At 39.0% G+C, this 27,332-nt stretch overlaps 1 protein-coding gene across 11 annotated transcripts; it reads left to right on the forward strand.

Moving 5' to 3' along the window:
• LARP7 (La ribonucleoprotein 7, transcriptional regulator) lies at positions 1 to 26,501 on the forward strand. 11 transcript variants are annotated; one of them, XM_083459232.1, is made up of 14 exons: positions 42 to 140; positions 5,949 to 6,164; positions 6,332 to 6,417; positions 6,657 to 6,757; positions 6,899 to 6,982; positions 8,930 to 9,094; positions 10,078 to 10,186; positions 11,183 to 11,551; positions 13,175 to 13,313; positions 16,946 to 17,115; positions 18,565 to 18,683; positions 20,694 to 20,853; positions 21,888 to 21,979; positions 26,151 to 26,501. In XM_083459232.1, the coding sequence occupies exons 4-14, from the start codon at positions 6,692 to 6,694 to the stop codon at positions 26,229 to 26,231; spliced, it is 1,554 nt and encodes a 517-aa protein (XP_083315358.1). In that variant the 5' UTR covers positions 42 to 140; positions 5,949 to 6,164; positions 6,332 to 6,417; positions 6,657 to 6,691; the 3' UTR covers positions 26,232 to 26,501. The 11 variants fall into 11 exon arrangements, with proteins under 11 accessions (XP_083315357.1, XP_083315358.1, XP_083315352.1 ...); XM_083459233.1 differs by lacking the exon at positions 42 to 140 and adding an exon at positions 468 to 640; XM_083459225.1 differs by lacking the exon at positions 42 to 140 and adding an exon at positions 468 to 640 and having other exon boundaries at positions 16,946 to 17,103.
• The last annotated feature ends 831 nt before the right edge of the window (positions 26,502 to 27,332 follow it).

The following is a 27,332-nucleotide window of genomic DNA, read 5'->3' on the forward strand; positions in this document are numbered from 1 at the left end:
GGAAGAGAAATAGGTTATAGATCCACGCGGCAAAGTGAGGTTTTAAACTGTGGGAGGAGCCCCGCCGAACTGAGAGTAAAACGTGCCTAGGATTGTGGCTGTCGGGATGAGTACCTCTGAGCACTTCCACTGCTAGGAAGGTATTGATCGTCGTCGCTCTAATATGAATTTGTATAGGATTAAACGGCGAGACAAAAACAGCATTCCATCTGCAGCATTCTGAATGTAAAACCAAATGGTCTCCATGAAAGGTTTTGCGCTGTAATTTATATTGGAATTGTATAGGGTAGTTACTATGGAGATGCCTATGGACAGAACAGTTCTACTTTTGCTCCCAAAGGGAAACGTAAAGGGCCTCCTTTTCTAATTTTTTATTTCTTGGAGGCTTAGTGTCAGTCTATACTTATCTCTATGTGCAAGTATCGCGCGCGCGCCTGCGCAGAAGCGAACTCCCGGTAACCAATAGGGCCGTAGAAGGCCGAGGTCGGCCGCGCATCGCGCGAGAATTTAACAGGACGGCGTGACAGAGGAGGGGGGGTGGAAGGTAGAGGAGCGCCGCTCTTCCAGGCCTTAGAAGCGGTATTTGTTCCTCGTGTGCGTCACGTTGCCCCGCATCTTTCACCCTGTCTCGGGGTATCAGGTCAGTCCCGAAGCGGGTTGAGCGCTAAAGAGGCGGGTTAAAACTGGAGTCGCGTGAACCGTTCTTCCTCGTTTTAAAAGGACTCGGGTCGTTGCAGTGACGTCCGCGCATGCGCTTGCCTGGGCTGTGCCGCTCTGAAGAATAACGTTCAGCGGGTGCTGCGTCACGCGCGGGGGGGGGGGGGCGGAAATGTGTCTCGCGGTCGTTCTTAAAGCTGAGGAGACGCGAGGCCGGCGCGTCACTCGGGTGCTTTGCTGGTCGCCTCGTCGCCCGCCCTTCTTTCGCCTTGTGAAGCGCAGAGTTAATGATACACAATATGCTAATACAATATTGATTAAAGAGCTGTTAACTATACAGTGGTTCCTCAGGTTAAGTACTTAATTCGTTCCGGAGGTGCGTACTTAACCTGAAACTGTTCTTAACCTGAAGCACTACTTTAGCTAATGGGGCCTCCTGCTGCCGCTGCGCCGCCGGAGCCCGATTTCTGTTCCTATCCTGAAGCAAAGTTCTTAACCTGAAGCACTATTTCTGGGTTAGCGGAGTCTTTAACCTGAAGCGTATGTAACCCGAGGTACCACTGTATTCTGCTTTTTATCCCAAGGAGCTGGGGTGTACGGTATATGGCACCGCCACTGTTTTGTCCTCACAAACAACCCTGTGAGTTAGGCTCCCGGCTAAGAGATAATGGCTGGTTTTAAGATTATCCAGTGAGTGGGAATCTGAACCTGACTCTACCCAGCCTAAATCAGATGCTTTTAAAATCATCTGGCTCACTGGGAAACAACACATCTCAACGTTTCTACATCCGGAGAGCCCCCCCCCCCGAAAAAAAAAATCATGTATAACACAGCCATACGCATGTTTGCTCAGAAATAAATGCTGCTATGTCCTGTGCGGCTTGACTCCTGAGTAAATGTGCGTGGGTTTTGTAGCATTTCTTGTTCTCCATTAGGAGTGCAATCCTAAGGCAGGGAAAATTGAGACTAAAGTTGATTTAACTGCCCACCAGTGCCCTGCCTGGCTTGTGGCGATGTGGGGGTTGGATAACTGCTTTTGTATTTTTCTGTTTTGTGGAGTATTGGGGGGGGGGAAATCCCTACTATTGAAATGGGTGGGGATGGGGAGAGAGAACATTTCTGAGCAAGACTAATTGTGCTTATGTGGTGCAGAAATAAGCTATGAGATCTAGGTGAGGAAGCTACTAAAAAGATTAGAATTATTCCACTGAAACCAGAATAAGCACTACATTTAATCATTTTGGGGTATGAGGAACTCTCTTCAACCTGGTGTGTATCTCGAGGAGGAGACATGTTGGGAAATGTGCATGAGAAACAACACTTGCCTGTTACAGTATGACAGTAGGTCCTCAGCTGGAAAGTTTGTATCAGAATCAGTATAATTGACTGGACTAGAAGCATTCCCAAGATCCACAGTAAGGCACACAACATAAGATCTCAGGTTCACTTCAAGAAGGATTATTGCTAACCAATGTTTATGTGGATGAAATATTGTGAGCGAATTGATAGTATCCTGGAAAGATGGAAATGTTTTTCTAATGCAGTAAAACTGTCTTCACCCATTTGGATGTCACAGAAAACGATGGTTAGTGAATAGTACCAGTAAGTGAAGGAGGGAAACTGCTCCTAAGAGGACTGAAGGTATATGCAATGACAAATGATAAATCATGGTTGGATGGTGCATCTGAATTGAACCTAAGTTTTCTTGGGGCAGAGGTTAGAAAAAGAATACAGACTGTAAAATTGACATCTATTTGCATAGCTGCTTTAATGATTCTCTATGAAGCTAGACTACTAATTGTTCAGTGGCCTTTTGCCTTAATTACTTGCTCAACAATAGGAAATTGCCTTGGTGAATCATTCCAAGGTCTGATTTGTTGTCAGCATTCTTTATCCAGAAATCACCATCCAAATATCTTTATACACTCACAAACAAGGCATGATAGCAATGCACATATCCTGACTTATTGTATCCAGCAATTTATTATCAAAGAATACTTTGTCTAACCTAAAAGCTGCATCCTACTTTCAGACATAATAATAATAATAAATTTTATTTATATCCCGCCCTCCCCAGCCGAAGCCGGGCTCAGGGCGGCTAACAACAATAAAACAGTATAAAAGTATAACATAAACAACACTCTAAAATCATTCATTGTAAAATTAATTAATTCAGGCCACTGGCAACCATTGGGCCAGAGCTCCGCGAAGATTGCCGAGGGAGGGAGTCAGGCTGTGCCCTGGCCAAAGGCCTGGCGGAACAACTCTGTCTTGCAGGCCCTACGGAAAGATGTCAAGTCCCGCAGGGCCCTGGTCTCTTGTGACAGAGTGTTCCACCAGATCGGAGCCACAGCCGAAAAAGCCCTGGCTCTAGTTGAGGCCAGCCTAACTTCTCTGTGGCCTGGGACCTTCAAGATGTTTTTATTTGAAGACCGTAAGTTTCTCTGTGGGGCATACCAGGAGAGGCGGTCCCGTAGGTACGAGGGTCCTAGGCCGTATAGGGCTTTAAAGGTTAAAACCAGCACCTTAAATCTGATCCTGTACTCCACCGGGAGCCAGTGCAGCTGGTGTAGCACCGGATGAATGTGATCTCGCAGCGAAGACCCCATAAGGAGTCTCGCCGCGGCATTCTGCACCCGCTGGAGTTTCTGGGTCAGTCTCAAGGGCAGCCCCACGTAGAGCGAGTTACAATAATCCAATCTGGAGGTGACCGTCGCGTGGATCACAGTGGCCAGGTCAGGGCGAGAGAGGTAAGGAGCCAACTGCTTAGCTTGGCGGAGATGGAAAAATGCCGCCTTTGTTATAGCTGCAATCTGCGCCTCCATGGAAAGGGAGGCGTCGAAGATTACACCCAAACTCTTAACAGACGGTGCTGGCACTAATTGCGCCCCCGCAAGAGATGGGAGTTGCCCCCCCAATCCCATATCGCCCCGCCCTAGCCACAGGACCTCTGTCTTCGAAGGATTTAGCTTCAACCGGCTCCCACGTAACCATCCAGCCACAGCTTCCAAACATCTGGTCAGTGTGTCTGGGGCCGAGTCAGGATGGCCATCCATCAACAGATAGAGTTGGGTGTCATCGGCATACTGATGGCAACCCAGCCCAAAACTCCGGACAAGCTGGGCGAGGGGGTGCATAAAGATGTTGAAAAGCATCGGGGAGAGTATCGCACCCTGAGGTACTCCACACACCAAGGAGTGGCGCGATGACAATTCCCCCCCAAGCGCCACCCTCTGTCCCCGACCAGAGAGAAACGAGCGCAGCCATTGAAGGACTGTGCCCTGGATCCCCACGTCGGCAAGGCGGTGGTCCAGAAGTTCGTGATCGACCATGTCGAAAGCTGCTGATAGATCTAGAAGAATCAGCAGCCCCGACCCGCCTCGATCCAGCTGTCTACGAAGATCATCTGTTAGGGCGACCAGAGCCGTCTCGGTCCCATGACCAGTGCGGAAGCCGGACTGGAATGGATCCAAAGCCGATGTTTCATCCAGAAACCCACCAAGCTGTTCGGCAACCGCTCTCTCAATCACCTTACCCAGGAACGGAAGATTCGAAACCGGGCGGTAATTGGATAGATCTAAAGGATCTAATGATGTTTTCTTTAAGAGCGGGCGCACCACTGCCTCCTTCAGTTCCCCTGGGAATGTCCCCGTGCCAAGGGACAAATTGATGATATCCCCCAGGAGGGCCCGCACCTCGTCTGGACACGCTCTAATCAGCCAAGACGGGCACGGATCGAGAGGACAGGTGGTGGGCTTTCCAGCTCGGAGGAGTCTGTCCACATCGGCTGGGGATATCCGGTCGAAGTGGTCCAATACTGGACCCGAGGACAGTCGAGGGGCCTCCAGTTCCTTTATTGTATCCAAATTGGCAGGGAGGTCATGGCGGAGCAACAATGAATAGATTAACCTATGAATTTGTCGTAATCGGTTACTAAAGCTTTCATAACTGCAGGAGAGCAGTTACTAGTATTGCAGTATTATAGTTTCCAAGAAATATGACATGCACATGTTGCCTATATTGTGGTTCTTACACATCTGTGATTAAGTTTGAATTCGCCCTATGTATGGTGGTCAGTACCTTCTGTTTTTAGAATAAATTTCCTATGTTCATTATGTGGTTAAATCCAGTACTGACATTTTGGAAAGCCAAAGATCTTAGTGGGAGAGTTGTACCTATGTTGCATTTCTGCCCTAGTAAACACAGCATGATCTCATTTATCACTCGAAACTATAATTGGAAACATGTTGACCTTAATCATCTTGAATAGTCAGCTCGTAGCAGAAAAAGAGCTTCACTCGTCTTCCGTGTAGAAGTACTCATGTTGTAGTCTGTAAGGTCTCTCATCAAGATATTGCTGTATTTTAAGATGCAGGGGCTTTTGTCAGAATGATTATTGCATGAAGTAGTTATTATAGCTGTTGTATTTTTGTTAAGACATTGTGCACATAAGAAGCAGAGCGCAAATGTTTTCTCCTCTACTTGATGAACAGTCTGTTACTTCTCTTTGAATAGCCTCTCTTATAGCTGCAATCATATACTCCATTGCCTTAAAATGATGAATGAATCTTTCTTCTGAATAGACATATATCAGATTGTACTGTAGATTACTTTTTAAAGTCGGCTCTTGTGATGGAGGTCTTTAATTTCTCTTTTTCTGTCTCTTATGACAAAACTTGCAGAGAACCTTTTTTGAGTGGAACTGACCTGAGTAACCATTAGAAGGATCTTTATATTATTAAGTGCTAGCTTGACCACTGCTATTAATTTTGCTTTAAGCTGATTTCAGAAAGCAGTGCTTCAGGGGTGCAAAAGGGCCATAATATGGAAGCAACCTATACTACTGATGTTTCTGTGCAAGGGTTGCATTTGTAAACAAAATTAAGGAATTTTAAAAATAAAAATAAAGCTTTAAAGAATCATTGAATGAGAAATGGTTAGCATTTATTTATTTTCTTCCCTTTATGGTAAGATCCCAGGGCAGGTTACAGCAACATTAAGACATACCATAATAACACAAGAACAGTTTAAAACCACTTTGGTGGATTGTCTAGCTCCCAGTGTGTTTATAGTACCACCTTCTAAGTAGAGGAGAAAATGTTTCTATTAAGCTTCTGATTCAATAGAGTACAGTAATGCATTCACATACTTCACATTTGTTGTATGAGGAAAGCAGGGTAAGAAACTTTCCCATTTAACATTGTTTTACAAACCTTAATGTTGTAAAGGTTCAAAGGATCACAGTATAATCCCATGACTAGAAATAATAATAATTTCATGTTCATTTTCAGGTGAGAGGGTGACAGAAATGGAAACTGAAACTGTAAGAAGTAAAGCCATGGAAAAAGAAACCACTGAACAAAGAAAGGAACGTGAAAAAAAGAAAAGGTCTAGAGTTAAACAGGTGCTTTCAGATATAGCAAAGCAAGTGGACTTCTGGTTTGGCGATGTCAATCTTCACAAGGACAGATTTCTTCGAGAACAAATAGAAAAATCAAGAGATGGTTGTGAGTTAATTAAGTTAGAAATAAAACACCTTGCTATCATGTAACACCTGGGAAGAGAATCTTTTTTGGCTCATATGCTTCTTGCTGCTGAGAGCCAAAATGGTCTACACTATTTATTATGCAGACTTTGCTTTAATTTTGTCTAATGTTTTTATGTGCATCTATAGAAGTGCTTCAGAGAACCAGTGTGCAATAAATATTCTACTGTGGGTTCTTAAAGGGATTTTGGTGACTACTCCCACTATCATTATCTGTAAGTTTGTGGAAACGAGCATTGTAAAGTATCATAGAGTAGAAAATGTCAAGTACAAGGGAAGCAGCGGAAGTTGTGTGGGGATGGCGAGGGTTAACATATCACAGTAGAGGGTGGGATATAAGATGCAGGATGTCCTACCTTATTCCTGCATTGCAGAAGGTTGGACTAGATGACCCTTGGTGTCCTTTCCAAATCTACAGTTCTTATGATTCTAATTGCAACATGTTTATTTCTAGATGTTGACATATCACTTCTGGTTTCTTTTAACAAAATGAAAAAGTTAACCACTGACAGAAAATTGATAGCACGTGCAGTTAAAAGTTCATCTGTGGTAGAGGTAAGTATAAAACCTTGTCTTTTGGTTTTTGTGTCAGTCTGAGTGCAAAGAAATATTGAGGGAAAGAGTTCACTAATTGCTTTGTTTCTTATAGTTGGGTTTAGGAGGAACTGACTTTCCCAATTGGTTTGTGTCTTATAGTTGGATTTAGAAGGAATTAGAATCAGAAGACGACAGCCACTGGGTGAGCAGCCTAAAGATGTGGATAGTCGTACAGTATATGTGGTAAGATATAGCTAAATAATTATGAACTCTCTTTCTTCTCTAAGTTGAACTTCACATTTTTCATTTAGCTTTTTCTCTGCAGCTTCTCCTTAGCAGAGGCTAATGAAATATTGTCAATTGTTTGACACGGTTTTTGATACTTTTTGACTCTTCCGTAGTTTTGATCCAAAGCTCCTGGTGTCTGCCAGTTGGTGCATTCAGCTTTTATGTACATGGTTTGCCCAACCATTTTGGGCAGCATATTTTGTTGGGGGGAGGAACAGGTCTTGGTGCATAAAAATCTATTTCCACCTATCAAATGAATAAGAGTCCATACAAATGAGGTAACTCTTACACTGAAACAGTTTGCTGGATTAAAGAAAAAATGTTTAAAGCCCTATGCAGATGTGTGCATCCCTTTACATTTCTCACGTGAGGGCGAGAACAAGGTGTTGGCTCACCTTCTCCAGCACAGGTTAAATTGCATGAGAAGCCTCCATGAGTAGAGCTAGTTCTCTGTTGCAGTCATTCAGCTCTAGTGCATAGTGTGTGGTGTGTCCAGGTCAAAATTGGACGTAGAAGAGCCAACAAGCCTGACCTAGCTTGTCTTGGCCCAGCTGCAAGCTTATTTTGGACTGGGATACCTTTGTTTCAGTTATCTGCACTCTGGTAACCTGAAGATTGGATTTCTGCATTATGTTGTATGTGGGACTGCTTTTGAAGACTATCAGTTTGTGCAGAATATACCAGCTGATAGTTAAGTAGAACAGGAAGGTGTGAGGATGTAGCATGGTTGTCCTACTTCACTGGCTGTCAGTTGCTTTTAACCTTCAAAGCACTATGCAGCTGATAATCAGCTCTTCCTGACCACTGCAACCCTTTTTTGAGACGTTTCTGTATTACACATACAAAAGAAAAGTCTTATACAAGTCTGCTAATCAAAGCATTATTCTTTTGTTAACATTCAATTACAACATGGTTTACTTGGAAACTAATTTGATTTGTGGATATCCATTTATTTAGTGTCCAATTAAAAAAATTATGGAAGCAAAAAAGCTTATGAAAAACACAGCCACTAAAAAAAAAAAAAATCTGTAGAATCAATTACCCCAAAAAAGAATGCAACCTGTAGTCTTTTTCCTGTATATGTTAAGCATATACAGTGGTGCCCCGCAAGACGAATGCCTCGCAAGATGAAAAACTCGCTAGACGAAAGGGTTTTGCGTTTTTTGAGTCGCTTCGCAAGACGAATTTCCCTATAGGCTTGCTTCACAAGACGAAATGTCTTGCGAGTTCTTGCGAGTTTGTTTCCTTTTTCTTAAAGCCGCTAAGCCGCTAATAGCCGTGCTTCGCAAGATGAAAAAACCGCAAGACGAAGAGACTCACGGAACGGATTAATTTCGTCTTGCGAGGCACTACTGTAGTAATGTGAAACCATGCAAAATCCATTATGTTAAATTACTTCTTTTGATCTGCAACTATGAAGAATGCATAGTGTTAAAAGCCTTGAACATGGTTCTTTAATCCTGGTATATAGGACAAGGTCTTTTGGATGGAACCAATCTATGTGCTGCCTATCATGCTGTTGCATGTGGGTTTCTAAGGCTTAATTTAAACTTTTATGCAGGTACTTATAATTTTCATAACCCTATTTCCTAGAAGGAGCTTTGAGCAATGATAATTCACTTTTGTTGTCTGTAGCTCTTTCTCAGTTCACCCTCTTGTACATCTAATAATAGTTTCATAATTATGCAACCTAAAATGAGCCTGTGAAAATAGTCGTGTTTAGTAACTTCAGTGTGTCTACTCTGAACAGGACTGGAATGAATTACCTCCCAAAGTTCTTTCATGGTTCACCCAAATTGTGTTAATCGGACATTAATGCATACAGTTAAAGTAATGGTTCTTTTATTATATTCAGTAGCATGAATATATATACCCATAATTTGCTTTTCGCTTTTGTTGTAGGAATTGCTTCCGAAAAATGTCAATCATAGTTGGATTGAAAGGGTATTTGGGAAATGTGGCAACGTAGTTTATATCAGTATCCCTCGCTATAAGACTACCGGAGACCCAAAGGGATTTGCATTTGTTGAATTTGAAACAAAGGAACAGGCAGAAAAGGCAATTGAGGTCAGTTGTGAACAACTTGAAATAATGGTTTGCTGTGTTACTATTTAGCTTCATGTCTATATACAGTTTCAACTTCTGTATTCCTATATTTTACTTTTTAACTCCTTGTGTGGTTATAGCTATTTAACTTCAGAGAATATGTTACGGGCTCTACACTGATTAATGTGTCTTATCTTTAATTTGTGAAATTAACAAAAACAGCAAGTTTCTTACCCTGGTGGTGGACTTAAAATGTCCTGGCAAAGAATGTAAACTTCATTAAAATACTAATTTATACTTCATCAGGAAGATTATGTTTTCTTGTATTACATAGTTTCTGGTTCCTTCCCAATGGCAACCATATTCTGTCCCCTTCATTTTACTATAAGGCCAGCATGCAAAATTCATTGCTAAAATTAACTTTCTGTCCAACCTTATGCATATATACTCAAAGCTAAGTCCCACCAAATTTAGTAGGCTATGCGACACATTTAGTGCTGGGAAGTTTACATCCTGAATCTTTTGAAATGCTAAACTTCACCATGCTAATAGTTGACAAAGAGCAGTACATAGAATATACTTGTATCTTAGGTTAAAGTCCTATGCATGGGAGTAAGCACTTCCTACATAGATTGCCCTGCATATTTATTCTTTAATTCAGTACATATCTGTGCCAGAAAGTGGGTATTTAAATATAATTCAGCTTAAACCCACAACATAGAATCATAGTAGAGTTGGAAGGGATCACAGCAATCATCTAGTCCCTGCAGTTCAATAATCCTTTGCCCAAATGTGGGGCTCAAACCCACGACCCTGAGATTAAGAGTCTCATGCTCTCCTGACTGAGATACTTCCCTGCATCGCTTCATGATCTTTTTTCAGCCAAAAGTAACCAATTAATATATTTCATGCAACAAATTCAAGTTCCAAAGGTATATAGAGGGGCCTCTGTGGAAAAATAACTATTAGCAGTTAACTTACATTCTCTAACTTTTGCATTTAAGTACTTGAATAATCCTCCAGAAGATGCACCAAGAAAGCCTGGGATGTTTCCCAAAACAGTTAAAAACAAGGTCGTTCCTGCATTACCATCAAGTGATTCCAATGTAGTTGGTGAGTAGAAAGGTGATAGTTTTATTTGTGTCCATCAAGTATTTCTATTTTACTTCTGTATCTTCTGTTAACATTGTATTGCCCAATGTTTTCCAATCCATGGGCGTAGCCAGGATTTTTGCTAAGGGGAGCAGGCCTTTCGTTGCAGGCGGGGGGAGGGGACCTCAGTGAGCTATGAGCTATATTGATTTTTATTGATGGGGGCAGCTGCCCCTCCCTGCTCCCCCTTGGCTACACCCATGCTCCAACCTTTTTTGTTTTAGACTACTTTCCAGTTATAAATATAAATCATTTTTTCTGTTAAACTGGAGTCATTTTGAAAGGTATCGTAACTTTACAGGGGGCCCATTGGTTATCAATAGTGGATTGGTAGAGGATAGTTAAACCTGCTTAATCCCATTGAAACTAGTGAAGTAAAAATTAAATACAGCTAGACTGATTTGGATGATTTCTGGATTACAGCCATGCAAATATTCAGGATAAATAAGATTATTGTGGCAAATTTCAGGAGAAGCCACCTTAGTCAATTTTAGCAAAACCAACAAAGTTATAATGGCATAAGCTTTCATGGGCTTCAGCCCACTTCATTAGATGCATGAAGTGATTATGTAGTTATTTAAGATGTTACCAGACCCTTTCTTTGTGGGTTTTTAGTATCAGTCTTTCATGAAAATCTCTTACTTTATTTAGTTGTTCTTGTTCAGCACTCCTAAAACAACAACCATGATACTTCGTCTCAAACTCTGATTTTCCCAAGTTGGGATTGTGCTGACTCCTGGAGTTAAATAAGTGTGATATACCTTGTGATATTTTGGGTTATTTAGGCCAGTCAATCTTTCTGCCTAACAGAACTCGCAGGGTGAGGCTAAAATGTTGTGGGACAGAAAATAAAAGATAGTCCTCTATACTGTGCTGAACTCCCTGGAAGCAAAGTGGGAGAAACTTGTAATAATTGAAATACAGAATGTCAAGACAGATATTATTCACTTTATATAGAAGAAAAGAAGAAGAAAAAGAAGAAGAAATCCAAAACAAAGAAGGAGAGCAGCCAGCAACCAACTGCAGAAGCAAAAGAATTAAATGTGGGCATTACTACAGAACACACAAGTAGGTCAAAGAGACAGAGGACAACGTCTGAGAGCTCTGAAATGGAAGCATCAGAAGTCCAACGGCCGTATTCAAAGAAAGAGAAAAGGAAGTTTGATAGAATGGAAAGCTCAAGTTCAGGAGAAAGTAGACCAGGAAAGAGGAAACGATGCCACTCTGGGGATGGAGAGGTGTCAGTTGTAAAGGCGAAGAAAACATTTCAGAAAGATGTTCATTCTACAAAAGAGGAATCTACAGAGGGACCAGAGGATCCCAAAGGTAAAAGGCATATCACCTATTTTTAAATTTCACTGAAATATCTGACCAAGAACAGAGATTTTGGGTAACATTGTTGAGTTTTGTTTGTAAACAGTGGGAGAAAATGAAAGCTTGGTGGTGTAAATGTAATTCCGTTTAAAACCTGAGGGGAGAGTAAATTTAGACACCAGGAAATAATTTTAACAGCAGAACTATATTTGGATAAGTAGCAGACAAGTAAAAAGATGCTTATTCAAGTGGTCAGATTAGATGAAAATAAGGGCTTTGTAAAAGTTGGGCATTGTTGCTTACCTGCCATTGTTAGCAATGTATTAAAAGCTAAAGTGGGGTGAATGAGGATTTATTACTACTTAAGATGCAAGACCAGCTTGCACATCTATGATTTGTTTTATTTGTATTTTGCAACTCATATGGGCCATGATTGTAATAAAACCTCTAAGCAGTTTATAGAAAAAACCATAATATTCCATGACCTATGGAGAGAACAGCTGGAGAAATGCTGTTGCTTCTGTGTTTCTACCTCAAATGCAGATTGTGGTTTTTGCATATATAAGATGCCTACAAAAAGTCTATAAAGATGTATCTCCCAGTTTTGGCCATCTGGAACCCTATGAGTGGCAGGCAAGACTGTTGGTAGGGCTGCCACTGGGTGATGCTTTGTTGATGTTGATGCTTTACATGGTTTTTATTGTATACACGGATGGATGTTGTAAACTTAATTGATATTTTTTATGAATACATTACAAATATTTTCATAAATAAATAACTTGCAGGTACTTCTTGGTAGGAGTAGTGGTGCTTTTCCTGGCGAAGTACTTGTCTTCTAAAATTTATGAAGAATTTAAAAACATTCTGGTTTACCCAGGCATTTAATGGCTGAAATGTACTGTTCCTGAAACCCTTGAAATTATTAGCTGTGAAGATATGGCTGTTTTAGGTGTAAGAGAAAAACAAAATCCTATAAATTTTTTTTATTTTGCTTATTGCCCTAGGCTCCTTTGGGAGGAAAGATGGGATAGAAATTTAATAATACTGTGAAGTAATATTTAAACATATACACAGTATTGTAGGAGGGCAACCAAGATAAAGGGGCCTGGAAATTAAGCCATTTGGGGAATTGGGTATGCTTAGTCTAGAGAAGAGAAGACGGAGGTAACCATCTTCAAATATCTGAAGGGCTGTCATGTAGAAGATGGAGCAAACTTGTTTTCTTCTGCTCCATGGGGTGGAGCCAAATCAATGGCTTCAAATTACAAGAAAGAAGATTCCCAGTAAACATTGGGGAAAATTTCTGTCACTATAGAGCTGTTAAGTGGAATAGACTACCTCAGAAGGTAGTAGCCTCTCCTCCATTGGAGGTATTTAAACAGAAGTTTAATTCTGTTGGTAATTTTTCAGAGATTCCTTCGGAGTTAGACTAGATGACATGGGGTCCCTTTCCAACTGGGTTATTCTATGAACTTATTTCTTCAGTTCAAAGTAGAGTCAGTATAGTATAGTAGTCAGTTTGCTAGACTGTTTGCTAAAGTGACCCAGAATCAAACCCTTGGAGGAAAGGCACTAAAGTATTTATAACTAGCTGTTCTTTGCTTGTTAGCTATTTCTTTTTGCTTTTCCACTTAGAAATTTCCACTGAAGAGGAGAGAGAGGTTGGTGATAAGAAAGATACATCTCTTTCAAAATCTAAAAGGAAACATAAAAAGAAACATAAAGAGAGACACAAGATGGGAGAAGAGGTCATTCCACTGAGAGTCCTTTCAAAGTATGTTAAAGCATTTTTGAATCTTACTGTATTGACAGTAAAATACAGTGTTGGGCTGCTTGTGATCCAGAAGCTGCTGTTTGGGTACTTCCCAGATTTGAGGTAGTCTACACAAGAACTGTGTTTTAGTGCTCTTAGGTACTAACTCCCCATGAGAAAAATTATTACCTGTCAATAGTGCTGCTTATGTGTTTCCATTCAACTTTTTTTTTCAGTTCAGGAGTGTTGCTGCTGCAGCTTATATTTTGTCACACAAACTAGCCAATTAAATAAAAACTCCTCTGCTGATGCAACTTGTTTTACATTTGTAAAACAAATCAATTTTTTAAAACAAGCTTATTGAACCTCTTTATCCTTTTGAAATGCTGACTTTTGTCATTAACCTTTAAAATCTGTGTACATTTGAGTGACTCTTATGTATATACTATCAAATGGAGGGGGGGGGGAGGTACACCAGATCCTTTGCTAACAATTTCAAAGAAATCATTTTGAGCAGAGGATTGAGCCTAAAAGATTAGATGGCCATTACTTCAAAGTTTGTTCCAGTAAAGATTTTAAAACAGTTTGTGAGGCAGTGAAAGATGTTTGAAAAGGTACTGAGCATAAATGAAAGAATTTGAATGTTTTCTTCATTCTGTGCAACACCTTTTTAAATAGCTGTATCCAATTGAGAGAAAACATTCTCAGGCACATTCAGCCAGTTCAACAGTTATACAGCACTACAAAGTAAATAGGATAATTTGTTCCTGTTGAAATCAAAGAGATGCCAATCTTCTAAGCTTTGGCTGGGTTATGACTCTTCAGAAGTTGATAGAAACTAGTTTTATTATGCAGTTTTAGAGCAGTCATTCTTATTATACATGTTGCAAAAGCACATTTTAAAAAAGAGTAAAATATAGGTGAATGAAGTCGATATCAAAAGTAAATACTTCTTTATTGTCACAATTCATACCAAAGCTTCATAGGAGCAATGACCACATCTGTATTAATTCTTATATCCATTAATACCAACAACTTTGTAACTTAATATTCCACATGTTTAAGAAAGCAATTTTCTATACATAGCCTTTATCTGCATGGCTCATAGTCCATCACCATTGCTAAAGTGCAATTCCAGATTTCACACAACAGAGTTGCATGTCAGCAACAGTAAAGGGTTACAGCAATGAACACATCACACATAGAAAAGACCTACTTTTTCCTTTTGACCAATAGACCTTTGACATTAATGACAGTAAAATGACTTACTGTTTGAAGTCTTGCCAGTTAATCCCTATACCTTATTTTCACTAGAGGGAAAATATATTTTCTGATTCTGGAATCCTGCAGTGTTAAAACATAGAAGCACTTACTTTAAAAATAGCTGGCAAGTACCTCCAAGTTAAAGTACAGAAAATCCTTCAGGATGATGCTTGAACTCGTAATCCTATTTGAAGAAATTCCACATGCAATAAATATAATTCCATATTTTTGGATTTTTTGCTAGTAAATAATTGAGTAATGTTGAGTAAGATGATTAAATAGGATTTGCCATCACTAAAATATGAAAGCACTTTTTTAAAGGAATAAAACAAGTACTTCCACATTAAAGTAGTGGGTGGTCCCTTATATTAGGTGATAATTTTTCCTGTGAAAGAAAAAGATAGAAGTCATTGCTTTTAAAAAATAAATCAAGCAGCTTTATTTTAAAATTATATTCATAAACACTTTCCTGCCATAGAGCTCAAGAGCATTGTTCAACAATCTTAAAACACAAAATAAGTTATAAAATTATAAAGACTATACATAAAAAGCCAAAGCAAATAATTCACAATTACCTAGTTCTGTACAGTTCTTTTAGCACACTGACTGAATCACTGTCAGATGTGACTTCTTTGAACAAACAAAAGCTTACCAACACAATTACAGAATTATTGTTCGAACCTTGCTCAGTCAGGGACTACATACTGTGTAGTTTATTGCCTGCTTCAGGCTGCAGTTCTAACTGCATTTGCTTGGAAGTTCGACCCACTGAGATAAATGAGATTTGCTTCCAAGTAAGTGTGCATGTAAGTGTGCACAGACTTCTGTTTTCTACTTCAGTCAGTGTAGCAAAACATGCTTTTCTACAGAAGCAGAGAGCATCTTGAAACAGGGCAGGTAAAGCAAGTTTTCTCTAGAATATCCTGTTACAGAGATTCTGCACACCTTGCCGGAACATGGATTAGAATATAGCAGATATTGCAGTCAAGTAAACAAATGTCTGGCAGTGGTTCTTTCCATGATGTTGAATTGAGCAATACAAGAACACTCAAGTTACAAACAACTCATGGTGAAGTTGGACTCACCTCTGCCAAAACATGGAAGCACTTACCTTTTTTGTACACACAGAAAGCACCTCCATGTTAAAGTAGAAGGGTTCCACAGAAAGCAGCACCTTTTGCTATCCAAAGCATTAAATATAGCAAATAATTTAGTTTTAATAGAAACATAATATTTGAGAAAAATACTTTCCATTTTGCTTACTTACCTTGTTCATTCGCTTTGGTGTTCTTTTCCTTTTCAGCTTCCTTTAATAAAGTGTTGCTCCAACTTCTATTTACTCCATACTTTAGCAAAGGGTACCATTGACCCTTTATCTCAGAGTCGTTAGGTAGATCATTTGTTATTTAAAGCCCTCTCTCAGAGAATGTATGTTCCTGGATGGGACAGAATCTTTGTTTTTCTTCCTCTCTCACTATTACCCCAAGATACCATCTTTTTTCAATAAAAAAAAACGTATCTGCTTATTTGATAGCACAGATTAGGTTAACAATGAATCATTCTCTCAATTGCACTATCCCCATTGTGTTTCTATCAGCAAGGCTCTAGCTGTTTGCAGAAACATCTCCATGTTAAATGAATGTAAATATATCATTTGGTTCCATGCTGGGCTTTCCTCTCTGCTGCATTTGAACAGTAGGAATGTTCCTGTCTCCATAGATTTGGGAACGTTCTAGCTAGTTTTTCTCACTTTAAAAAAAATAGTCAGCTGGTTAGCAGAGGCAGGCTGACCAGTCTTTGTGCTTTACTTTTACATATTTGGTGTTAATCTGTGATGCATTGATGTCTTTTACTGTAGAAATGTACAAAGTAAGATTGCATATTGAGGATTTTTAAAGTTAATGTATAATTAAACTCTGGGTATTGATCCTGAGTATGTACTGTTGCTTACGAACCTAAGGTTAGGCCAAGGTCTAGCCTAGCAGTCTTTGCAATACTCTTAGGAATCAATTGCTAATGGATCCACACTGGAAATTTATTAGTAACTGCTAATCTTAAGAAGAGCCAGGCAAAAGTCCCATCTCATCCAGCATCCGGTTCTCACAGTGTGAACCAGATGCCTATGGTAAACCCACATGCTACTAGGGTATGTTCTATATAAGCATATTCTATGTTCTATCTAAGCATATGGTGGACCACTGTGAGAACAGAATGCTGGACTAGTTTGGCTCTTTTCATGTCCTTTTGACAGGAGTGCAACAGCACTCTCACCACTTGTGTTACCCAGTAACTCATGTTCAGATTTGTTGTTTTTTATTTCTCAAAATACATCTCTTGTCACCAGTATTTAACTCAGACTCCTTTTCATACTTTTTAATCCTAATCACTAGAAATGAATGGATGCAGCTGAAGCAAGAATACTTGGCACTACAGAAAGCCAGCATGTCCTCTTTGAAAAAAGCAATGGCCCAAATAAAAACGTTGACTGCTGGAGAAATGGAAACAGATGCCTGTATACCTAACCAGCCTGCAGCAAGAAATGGAAAATGTAAAGAAAATTGTGAGGTTCTTCATAGCTTGTGCTTATCCTTAACAGAAGAAATGACATGCTAATTGTAGTTTAGGGATTTGGATATTAAGAAGTATGTACTGTAGTGTTTTCCTGGAAGCAGGAAGCAGATTAAGAGGGAGAAAGTTTCAGATCTTGAAAATTTCTGTAGTTCATATTATGCAAAATTGATTTACTTTAATTAGTGCCACAGACTTGTGAACAGGAGAACTTGCAAAATGTTACAAAAACTGAAGAATAAACTAGTGTTCAGCATCCAAGATCAACCTTTGGGCTTTAGAACCAAGAGGTTGCATATCAGTACATTAATTTTCTGGCATTAGGTTTCTGTATTCTGTGTAGCTAGGGTCCAGCACTACTCAGTGTATACCCATTGAAATGACTAACTTGGGTTCATTAATTTCAGTGGGTCTGCTCTAAGTAGGGCCAACATTGGATACAAGCCAGAGGTCTCATAGGTTCTATTGAAGAAATCAAAGTACTGTAGTCAATATTACTGCAATTATAAAAAAAAATTGAGAACGAAATAAAATTTGTGCTATGCTTCACTGTAACAACCCATTTCTGTATGAACTTTGTGAATAGTTTCTTTATTCACTGCCCACTGATTTAGAAGAATCAAATCTATCTAAATTCACTTAGCATTCAGAAAGATGGCCTAATTTTTTTTTGCAAAGTGAATTAACTGTATTGTTTTAATTAATGTTCATTGGCCGTATATGTCATAGAAGATGAGAGTGTTAACTTCACAAGAGCACAACAATCAGGTTGTGAATATACAACCTTAAAGTAGTTGTGTGGCTTTGTATGTCCTGATAACTGGAATTAATGGTACTATTGATATACTGTTCATGCTTATTACTTAAACTGCAGGGTCTTTACTTGTCATGTTGAGGCATGTTTTGATGCCACCAACAATTATATATATATATATGTCAAACTATTAAGAAAAACTTACCTGTTTCTCCAAAATCCAGCTTCATTAGAACCAACAAAAAATATCAGAAAATAGCTTATGAGTTTTTCCATAACTTTTCATCCACCTAAATATTTCACAAAGCAGGGTTGAGGAACAGAGGGGGAAACAACCAAAAGTTTTTTAGTTTAGTTTAGTTTAGTTTAGAGTTTTGTTTAGACTCTGTTTCCAAATGGAAAGTGCAGACTTAAATTAATTGTTGCTAGATGTTGCAGGTATCATGTTATACCTAGAACTGATTTTTAAAAAACATGTTTTGAAAATAACACTTGACTACTATTTAGATCTATCTCAAATTCTTTTCTCTTGGACTGCCTTTGCTTCTTATAGAAATATTCCTAGTAATATTACACCCAATATAAAAAATATACTAAGAGAGGTATTGTGCTATTTTGAATTTGTCCAGTGGTAAATTGTTACAAGTGAAATTTTGATGAATTTTCTCTTCCTTTTCAAATAAACAGCTTCCCAGGATGGTTCAGCTCCTGTTGAAAAGGTTCACACAATGGGCCCCCAGTTTGAGGGTGGCGTAATAGTCAAGATCATTAGTGCTGAGCCCTTGCCAGGCAGGAAGCACATCAAGGTAATGCCACTATAGCAAATTAAATGCTATAGATTTGCTTTGAAATCTTTTGAATATGGAATAGCATTTCAAAAGGTCAAGGTAACTCAGTTGTACAGCATCTGCCTAGCATGCAAAAGGTCATAGGTTCAATCTCCAATATGTGCAGGTAGAACTGGAAGAGACCCCCTTCTGAAACCCTGGAGAGCTGCTGCCAGTCAGGTACCTGTTGTTGCTGCCCTACAGCTCCCATAATCCCTCACCACTGGCCATGCTGGCTAGAACTGATGGGAGCTAGAATAAGGTTACCAGATTTTTTTCAGTGAATCCGGGGACACTTTTCAACTTCAGTAGGAATGATAGGATTTTGTATGGAGGCTGATTTGTAAATCCACAGACTGTCCCTGGGAAACTGGGACACCTGGTAACCTTAAGCTAGAGTCCAACAACGTGTGGAAAGTTGACTACCCCTGGTGCAGACAGTTCTGAGCTAGATATACTAGTGGTATGCCTCTGTATAAGTCAGTTTCCTTTGTTCCTAATTCTGATCGCCAGCTAGGTGTGCACATGCCTTGTATAACACTTGCTAAAGGATTGTTTAATTGAAGAACCAGGGTGAGGAAATCTACATCAGAGCAAAATAGATTTCAAACTATTTTGGTTGAGGAAAGAGCTTATCTGTAAAATGTGTTTCTATTGGTATGGCTTCCCCACCAAGCCTCTATAGCTCAGTCAGGAGAGCATGAGACTCTTAATCTCAGGGTTGTGTGTTTGAGCCCCAGATTGAGCAAAAAATATTCCTGCATTGCAGGGGTTGGACTAGATGACTCTCATGGTACCTTCCAACTCTACAATTGTGATGCTATGATTTTATGATTTGCTGATGGGGAAACAAACCACAAGTGCAGGTTCACAGGTATCTTAAAGCCAGTCTTTGGTTTGTTTCTTCCTCAGCACATTGAAAGGAGCAGAGGAGGAGTGAAGCACACACAAACAGCAATTTATTTAAAACTTGTTTAAACTGACATGCAATCCTGGCTTTCATGTTGCAGTAGTATTTTAATTCTGCCCCTTAAAATTTAAACATTGACCTTGTTCATACTTGTAATGAACTTCACAAACTTGTGAGTGCTTTTTGTTATAGTCTAGTATAGACAGCTGGTGTGGAACAACAGTTTAAAATTGAGCTACAGAAGTCTCCAGTTCAGATATTTCCTCTGCTGTGAACTCATTAGATTGCTTAAAGCAAATAGCATAGCCTCTGTCTCACCCCTCTACCCTGTAGACTGCAGCATGAGAATGATAATACTGACCTATATTTACATAATTGTTGCATGGCTTGGAACAAGATAATGTATGTGAAGTGCTTTCATTATTGTTAAGTTTTATGATGATTTAATGATTTCTCTGAGACAGCACTGAGATGAGTCTTTGAGAAAGATAAAGCCCTAACCTATCCTTGTTGTTTTGTAACTTCAGGTTTATAATCTTGGCTATTAGCAAGGCAAACTTGACATTGGCATCTAAATATTAAATGTCTATCTGAGATTGCTCATGACAGCAATATGGTCATAGCTAGAGATAAGAGGATACTCTTTATTGTATCCACTTCTATTGGTGAATTATAGCATGCTTTAAAGGTTCAGAGCTGTAAACCAGAGTGTGTAGAGTATTAGAGCTGGATTGGTAGAAGATAGCTAGATCATGTGGCACTAGCATGACAGATTTTTCTCTTTTCTTTTTGCATTTTTTGCAGTCACCATTCTGTGGTTAAGTGTAATTGTCAACCCACCCTCCCTTTCATGGCTCATGAATGGTGCTTCCAGATAAGTGCATTAGGAAAGATATTTCTTTGTTCGTGACACATCAGTGATAATAAGTGAAATCAGTTAATAGTAGAGATGTATTTCCTTACGAGTGTGGTATATGAGCCCTGTGAAAATGTAGGAAAAAATGCTCCCCACCGTGGTAAGTAGATAAAAGCACTGCTTGCCTTAATTCTAATGGCTTGTCTTGCTTGTGTTGCCACAGGATACGTTAGCAACATTAGCTAATGTTGCTTATGTTGACCTGCTGGAAGGTGACATAGAGTGTCATGTGCGGCTTAAAACTCCTGAAGATGCACAAACTTTATTAAAATCACATAAAGAACTACAGACGAAACACAATTGGAAACTTGAGGTCCTTTCAGGTAAGATTTATTGTTGAAATTCACTGGGTTTGTACATGCCTCATCAGTTTTATGACTATTTCAATATTCGTTGAAATTGTGATTTGTATCCTGAATTCTCCCCCCCCCCTCCAAAAAAAAGTATTCTAAATATAACTAGGGCCATAGAATTTTGGCACCAAGTTTTTCTGCCTATATAAGTGGCTGGGTAAGAAATTATGAATTTCCATCTGGTGAAAAAGCCCATTAAGGTTACACATCACATCATGACTTTACTTCTCCAGAGGTGGTGGACACACACCACCTTTTTGTTGCCTTTTTACTACTGAAGACTGGAAACATGGGTTGGGCTTTGCCCACTGAGCACACACCCATCACATCAGTCCATTTTCTGTCTTCAGCAGGACAGACATTTTGTGAAGTGCCAGTCCTTGAAGGAGCTTTTCAGTCTGTAAGCATGGACAAAAACCTACTACTGTGTTTGCAAAAAGCTGGATTGAGTCCAGTGTGTGTTAAACAGGATATGGTATATCATCAGCAGGACATGGTTCCCCTTATTCTGCATCCTCCTCTACTCTGTTCAAATTATAAGGATTGAGCGTTATAAGAAGTGTATGTCATAAAGTTCAGCTGGTGGTGTCTCTTTTCCTTTAAAAATTCTAAAATATATATATATTAATATTCTCATTGATAGAAAGCTGAGACATAAAATGATGCATCTTTTATCTTAACGAGATCTTTTTTCTTTGCATTAAAGCAAGTGTGGAAAACCTTTGGCCTACCTGATGTTACTGAACTACAACTTCCATCAGTCCTGTCAAGCATATTTAATTATTAGGGATGATGGGAGTTGTAGTTCAGCAACATCTAAAAGGCCAAAGTCTTCCCTACACCTGCATTAACATGTATTTCATTTAAGAAATAAACTGTTAAAAGTTAGCAACAATTGTGTTTTACAAAGTTGTAGAAAGGTGGTTGTATTGATATAGCCAAGGAAACCGAAACATCTTCCTTCATACATATATAACACACAGTTACAACATTCTTGTATTCAGGGGATCATGAACAACGATATTGGCAGAAGATCTTGGTGGACCGACAGGCTAAACTTAATCAACCAAGAGAAAAGAAGCGGGGTACAGAGAAGGTAAGATAACCAATTCAGAACTCTAGATTTTGTGGGCAAGCATCTTAACTCAGATTTATAAAACTTAACTTGTTTTATATGGATAAGGTCTCGGATTCAGTTTTTTGAAACTAGAAATGGAGCTGTGATCTTTGAAAGCTACTGGCGGTCTGTATAGAGAGCACTGGACTAGATGAACAAATGGTTTTACTTAATAAAAAATGGCTTGATTATATTCAAGGGGAAGGGCTCAGTGGTAGAGTATTCGGTAAACTTGTGTAAGGACTCATGTTAAATGACCTCTGAAAGCACTGAGCTAAATATTAAGAACAGTATAAAATGCCTTAAACATAAAATATAAAGGTACTGAATTAACTTTTGCCACTGAGAATAGATAGTACTCAGCTAAATGAACCATTGATCTCACTTGGTATAAGGAAGCTGCATGTATTTCATATTATGTCTGTTCATTTTCATCTCCAACAAAGGCTAGTGGTGTAGCTGTGAAAAACTTTACTTGTAAACATCACTCCATTCACTCCAGAAGACTATATCAGATCAAGCATTTTCTTATTCATACACCTCAAGGTAGCTCTTCTATTTCTGGGCTTTGATACGTACTCTTAGTGAGCTTCCATTAGTTTAAAGGTAAAGGGACCCCTGACCATTAGGTCCAGTCGCAGACGACTCTGGGGTTGCGGCACTCATCTCGCTTTATTGGCCGAGGGAGCCGGCGTACAGCTTCCGGGTCATGTGGCCAGCATGACTAAGCCGCTTCTGGCGAACCAGAGCAGCACACGGAAACGCCGTTTACCTTCCTGCCGGAGCGGTACCTATTTATCTACTTGCACTTTGACGTGCTTTCGAACTGCTAGGTTGGTAGGACTCCATTAGTTTAGTGGCTCCCAAATATTGGAGATGGGTTGGAAAAGCTTTTATTGACAGGACTTACAAGAAGGAGTTAAACGCAAGACTGATATAATGTTAAGGAGCTGTCTAAATCAAGTAACAAGTTCTTTAAAAGAGAAAATTCTAATGATACTGTTTTTGGCTAATTTTTAACCACGTGATTCTTTAACAAATCACTAATGTATTTTACTCTTGAAAAAGTAATTTCTAGAACAATTTTCTGTTAAGAATATTTTATAGATTTTAAAAGCTAGAATCAGAACATTTAAGGCTGTATACATTATTAGAGCCCAGCGGTCTGATAAGTCTTGAATCTTATTATTTCACATTGCTTTAACCTTTTTGAATATATGCAACTAAAATTCTCTAGGAAACATTGTGGTGTTAATTACCCTTTAATTTTTTGCATAACCATTAACCACTTGAGTGTTAATGGTTGGTGTAAAGCCTTGTAAATTATTATCTTCCTTTTCATGAACTCCAATCCTGGATTTACCCCAAGGAACTGGAGCCTTTGTTTCTGTTTGCAACATTTTGTATAGAAGAGAAATAGTGTTTTGCTTGCCTCCAGTTACTGTGTCCTTCCTTATTTCAGTGCAAATGCATGCTTGGCAGTTGGAAAATAAGGTGGAGTTCCAATAATTTGAGAATATTGAACAGTTTCCAAAGAAATCTCATAACTTATTTAAAAGCAAGGTTGCTGTTATGCATTTGAATATAATCTTGAAAGCAACAGTACAAAATCCATACATCCCATCTGAACCCATATCTCCCAATAACTTTAAGATACAATAGAAATTATTTTATCTGTACCCTCTTTCCATAAGTAAAGTAACAGTTTTAACCATTCATGTGTCCCAGTGTATAATACTGTGAATAGCCTTAACCTCCTGGTACTTTCTACCGGAATCCTTGAGAGTTCCTTAAGCAAAGAACTGCAGATTAATTTACACAAGCAGTATTATCAAAACAAACTGTTAAATTGCAGATAACAGTAGCAGCAGCTAGCTGCCATTTTCCTATCACCCTCTTCTGTCATCTTGCATCTCTTAAGAAACACCCGTTTCATAGCTTATAGGCAACCATTTAAATATTAACATAGCAGACATTTAATAAATAATGCTGGTATTTGATAGATTTGGAGAAGCTTTTTAGGAGTTTGATTTTGTATATTGATATTATTAATGTTCTAGCAGACCTTGGGACTTTGGGTCACTGTAATGCAAATATAAATAAAGCAGGTGAATTTTTAAAAGCTAAATACCTTAATTCAGTGTTTCTTGAACTTCATTAGTTGCTCCTCCTTTCTAGATACTCCTTCCCTAATGTGGCATTAGCACTTCCAGTATCACTGGAAGGGTTCTGAAGAGCATCAATCCTATTCTGCCAACCTGAGCCTTTTCTTGCCTATACAGTGGTGCCCCGCAAGACGAAAAACCCACTAGACGAAAGGATTTTCCGTTTTTCGATGCGCTTCGCAAGACGAATTTCCCTATGGGCTTGCTTTGCAAGACGAAAAAGTCTTGCGATTTTTTTCACTCCCCCCCCCTTTTTCTAAGCCGCTAATAGCTTTTAGCCGCTAAGCCTTTAATAGCCACTAAACCGCTAATAGCGCTAAGCCGCTAATAGGGTTGCTTCGCAAGACGAAAAAACTGCTAGACGAAGAGACTCGCGGAACGGATTATTTTCGTCTTGCGAGGCACCACTGTATATTCCTATTTAACAGAAACTCTTGAAACAACCATACCTGATTTACAGCAGTGTACAATGTTTTTGGAGTCAGATGGTGGGGTTCTCCTTTTGTAAAATCAAATTTTATAAAGGTAGAATTTGGACTGATTTAATTATGGACAAGAACTTGCACTGCTGCGTTTACGTACATTGAACATGTCTAGGTCCTACAGTACATCCATGAAGTCCTTTATATTGAGAGTTTGCACTAGAAGAAATATTGTCTAGATCATACAAAAAAAGAAAAACTGTGAGAACTTTTCCATGGAAACGTGTTCTGCAAAATCTTGTTTCTCAGAACTCCAAATGTCATTTCAATGGCGATAACTTCCCTTGGTTTGCTTGGGTGAAGAGCAATAGAGGATATAGTAAACTCTGTGCGGTGGAAATGTAGCCAACTGTATAAATGTCAGTCTCCTATATTGCACCATCCACTTTTGTCTTTGGCTTCACCCAACACTGGAATGCACCACCCACCCCAAAAGTGTGTGCAGCTATCAATGCAGGATTGCTGGGACAAAAAGAAACACACTAGCTAGTCCCCCCTTTTGGAAATATTAAATCCCCTAGTTACCTGGACCTGACTCCAGCTGCGAGCAAAACACACTGCTCCCTTGTTAGTTGGAGAACTGTGTGAGGCATGATTTGGCCTACTGTGCCTTCTTTATCCCATGTTGTTCACAAAGCTTATCAGTCATCTTCTTTGCTTGTATTTTACATCAATGCACGCTCAGACCACAGGTTCACATTGGCATAAATTGTAAACTTTGTATGCATAGCCCATAGGTGGGGAACATGTGGCCCTCCAGCCATTGGACTCCAACTCCCGTTATCTTTGACCGGTGGTTGTTCTGGCGTTCTGGCTGGGGTTGGTAGGAAGATGCACTGGTAATCAGTAAAGCTTGCATAGCAATGGTGTCACCAATGCTCCCTGCCTCATCCCCATCAGGATGCTCATTTTGGACCAGTTGAAGTTTCCAAACCATCTTCAGAGATTGGATGTCAGTCATCTTGTTTTTCTAAGAATAGCGGTGCTTTTCCTTAAAGAATTTGAATGTTTGAAATCCTACAGCATATCTTTAAAATGAAGACAGTTTCTAAAAACATCTTATAACCAGTTGCAACAGGTGAAGGTAGAATGCAATGAAATAACACATTTTCCACCAAAGTATTTTTTTTTTCAAAAAAAGCAAATATTTTAAGGATACAGGATTAATGGCTGAATAGCCCCACTGTGTTTTTGCATTAGAGAAGTACCTTGCTAATTAAATGTTACAATTCTGGAGAGGAACAATGAGGATGGTGTTGTCAAAGATAAGATCTATGGCTCTAAACAATTTAAATGTCTTCCATTGAAATAAAGGGAATTAAAATTTTCTTAACATTTGCTCAGTCTTTTCCAGTATCAGCAGGGTTCTACATTTGTTTTATGAAGGTTATAGTTGCAAATGTTGGTTTGAGTGTTAATCCTCATCTTCTCTGACACATGATAAATTAAAATGACAATACAGTGTAATTAGAAAATGCTCCTTGGTCTTTTTTTCTTCTACAGCTGATTGCAAAAGCTGAAAAAATGAGGCTAGCGAAGACACAAGAGATAAGCAAGCATATCCATTTCTCTGATGACGACTAAATTCATCTAATTTACTTGTATGAATTGCTGTTTAGAAAAGAAATTAAACTGTTCTTCTGAAGAAATGATCTCTTTGCTTCGTAATATTAAGGGACACAAATAAAGACACTGTGCATTCCTGTTAATACAGTCATTTGAATTGCTACTTGGCCCTGTTTTATAATGTATTAAGCAAGCTCTTATATGTATTTGTCCCAGGTTTTTTGTACAATGCATTTTTAAAAACTGAAGTGTAAGTATGATCCAAATAAAAAGGCTAAATCGTCATAACTGGTATCTATTGTTGAAATAAAGGATGAGAGTTCTGATACTTTCTTAATGACTTGTAGAAATGAGACTGCCTCTTGCTTTCAAAATTAGGTAATTTCTTTGTTAGCAGCAAGTTTTGCAAGCCCTCCTATGCAGAATGTGAAAAAAGAGCTGAAGTTGCGGGTGTGGAAGTAAAGTAGAATAAGAAACTTAATGTGAAAATAGAACTGTACATTTAAACTGATGGGGACCATTTTATATTAAACTTAATTTGCTGAATTATACAGTCCTGTACAGATTAATTTGCTGTGTAGCACGCTTCCTAAAATGGGTGAGGCTTCTTTCTCCAAACCCAAAGAATCCTTATTGTAGACCTGAGAGAGCCAATCTACATCTTAGCATTGTAAATGAAAGCAATGTCTTTGCCTCTTATACTCTTGAGAACATTTTATTAAATCCTTTCTTTCTCTTACTTTTTAGTGTAAATGGGAGCACAGGAAATAGGCTGCATCATCTCTCTGATTTTGCTCAAAAGAATTTATTATGGGGTACAAATAGTTGTTTAGGAACTGATTGAAATGTCAAAATAAACTAATACAAATGTTCTAAATGGATGCCAATTCTCATAAAGTTACCATTACACACTATAACTGAAAAAGAAGAAGAGGTCTCCAAAAGGCAATTTGGAAACAGAGACTGGGGTCTAATGCATTGGAATTAAAAAAACCCAACAACTTCCTCTGCACAGCTGGCACTGTTGCAATTATTTTATTTTAAACTACCCCCCACACCCAAGCCCTTGGCTCTCTCGCTTTTTCCTTTGTTAGTCAAGAGTTGCTGGTGTATTGTAGG

The sequence above is a fragment of the Podarcis liolepis genome (genome assembly GCF_965112155.1).
Source record: "Podarcis liolepis genome assembly, chromosome: 9".
Taxonomy (NCBI): domain Eukaryota; kingdom Metazoa; phylum Chordata; class Lepidosauria; order Squamata; family Lacertidae; genus Podarcis; species Podarcis liolepis.

Excerpts from the sequence above, each read along its gene's own strand:
- LARP7 (XM_083459226.1), top strand. The coding sequence starts at position 5,966 with ATGGAAACTGAAACTGTAAGAAGTAAAGCCATGGAAAAAGAAACCACT. Across the intron at positions 11,552-13,174 it reads GGGACCAGAGGATCCCAAAG|AAATTTCCACTGAAGAGGAG; the intron begins GTAAAAGGCATA and ends TTTTCCACTTAG. Across the intron at positions 21,980-26,150 it reads AGAAGCGGGGTACAGAGAAG|CTGATTGCAAAAGCTGAAAA; the intron begins GTAAGATAACCA and ends TTTCTTCTACAG.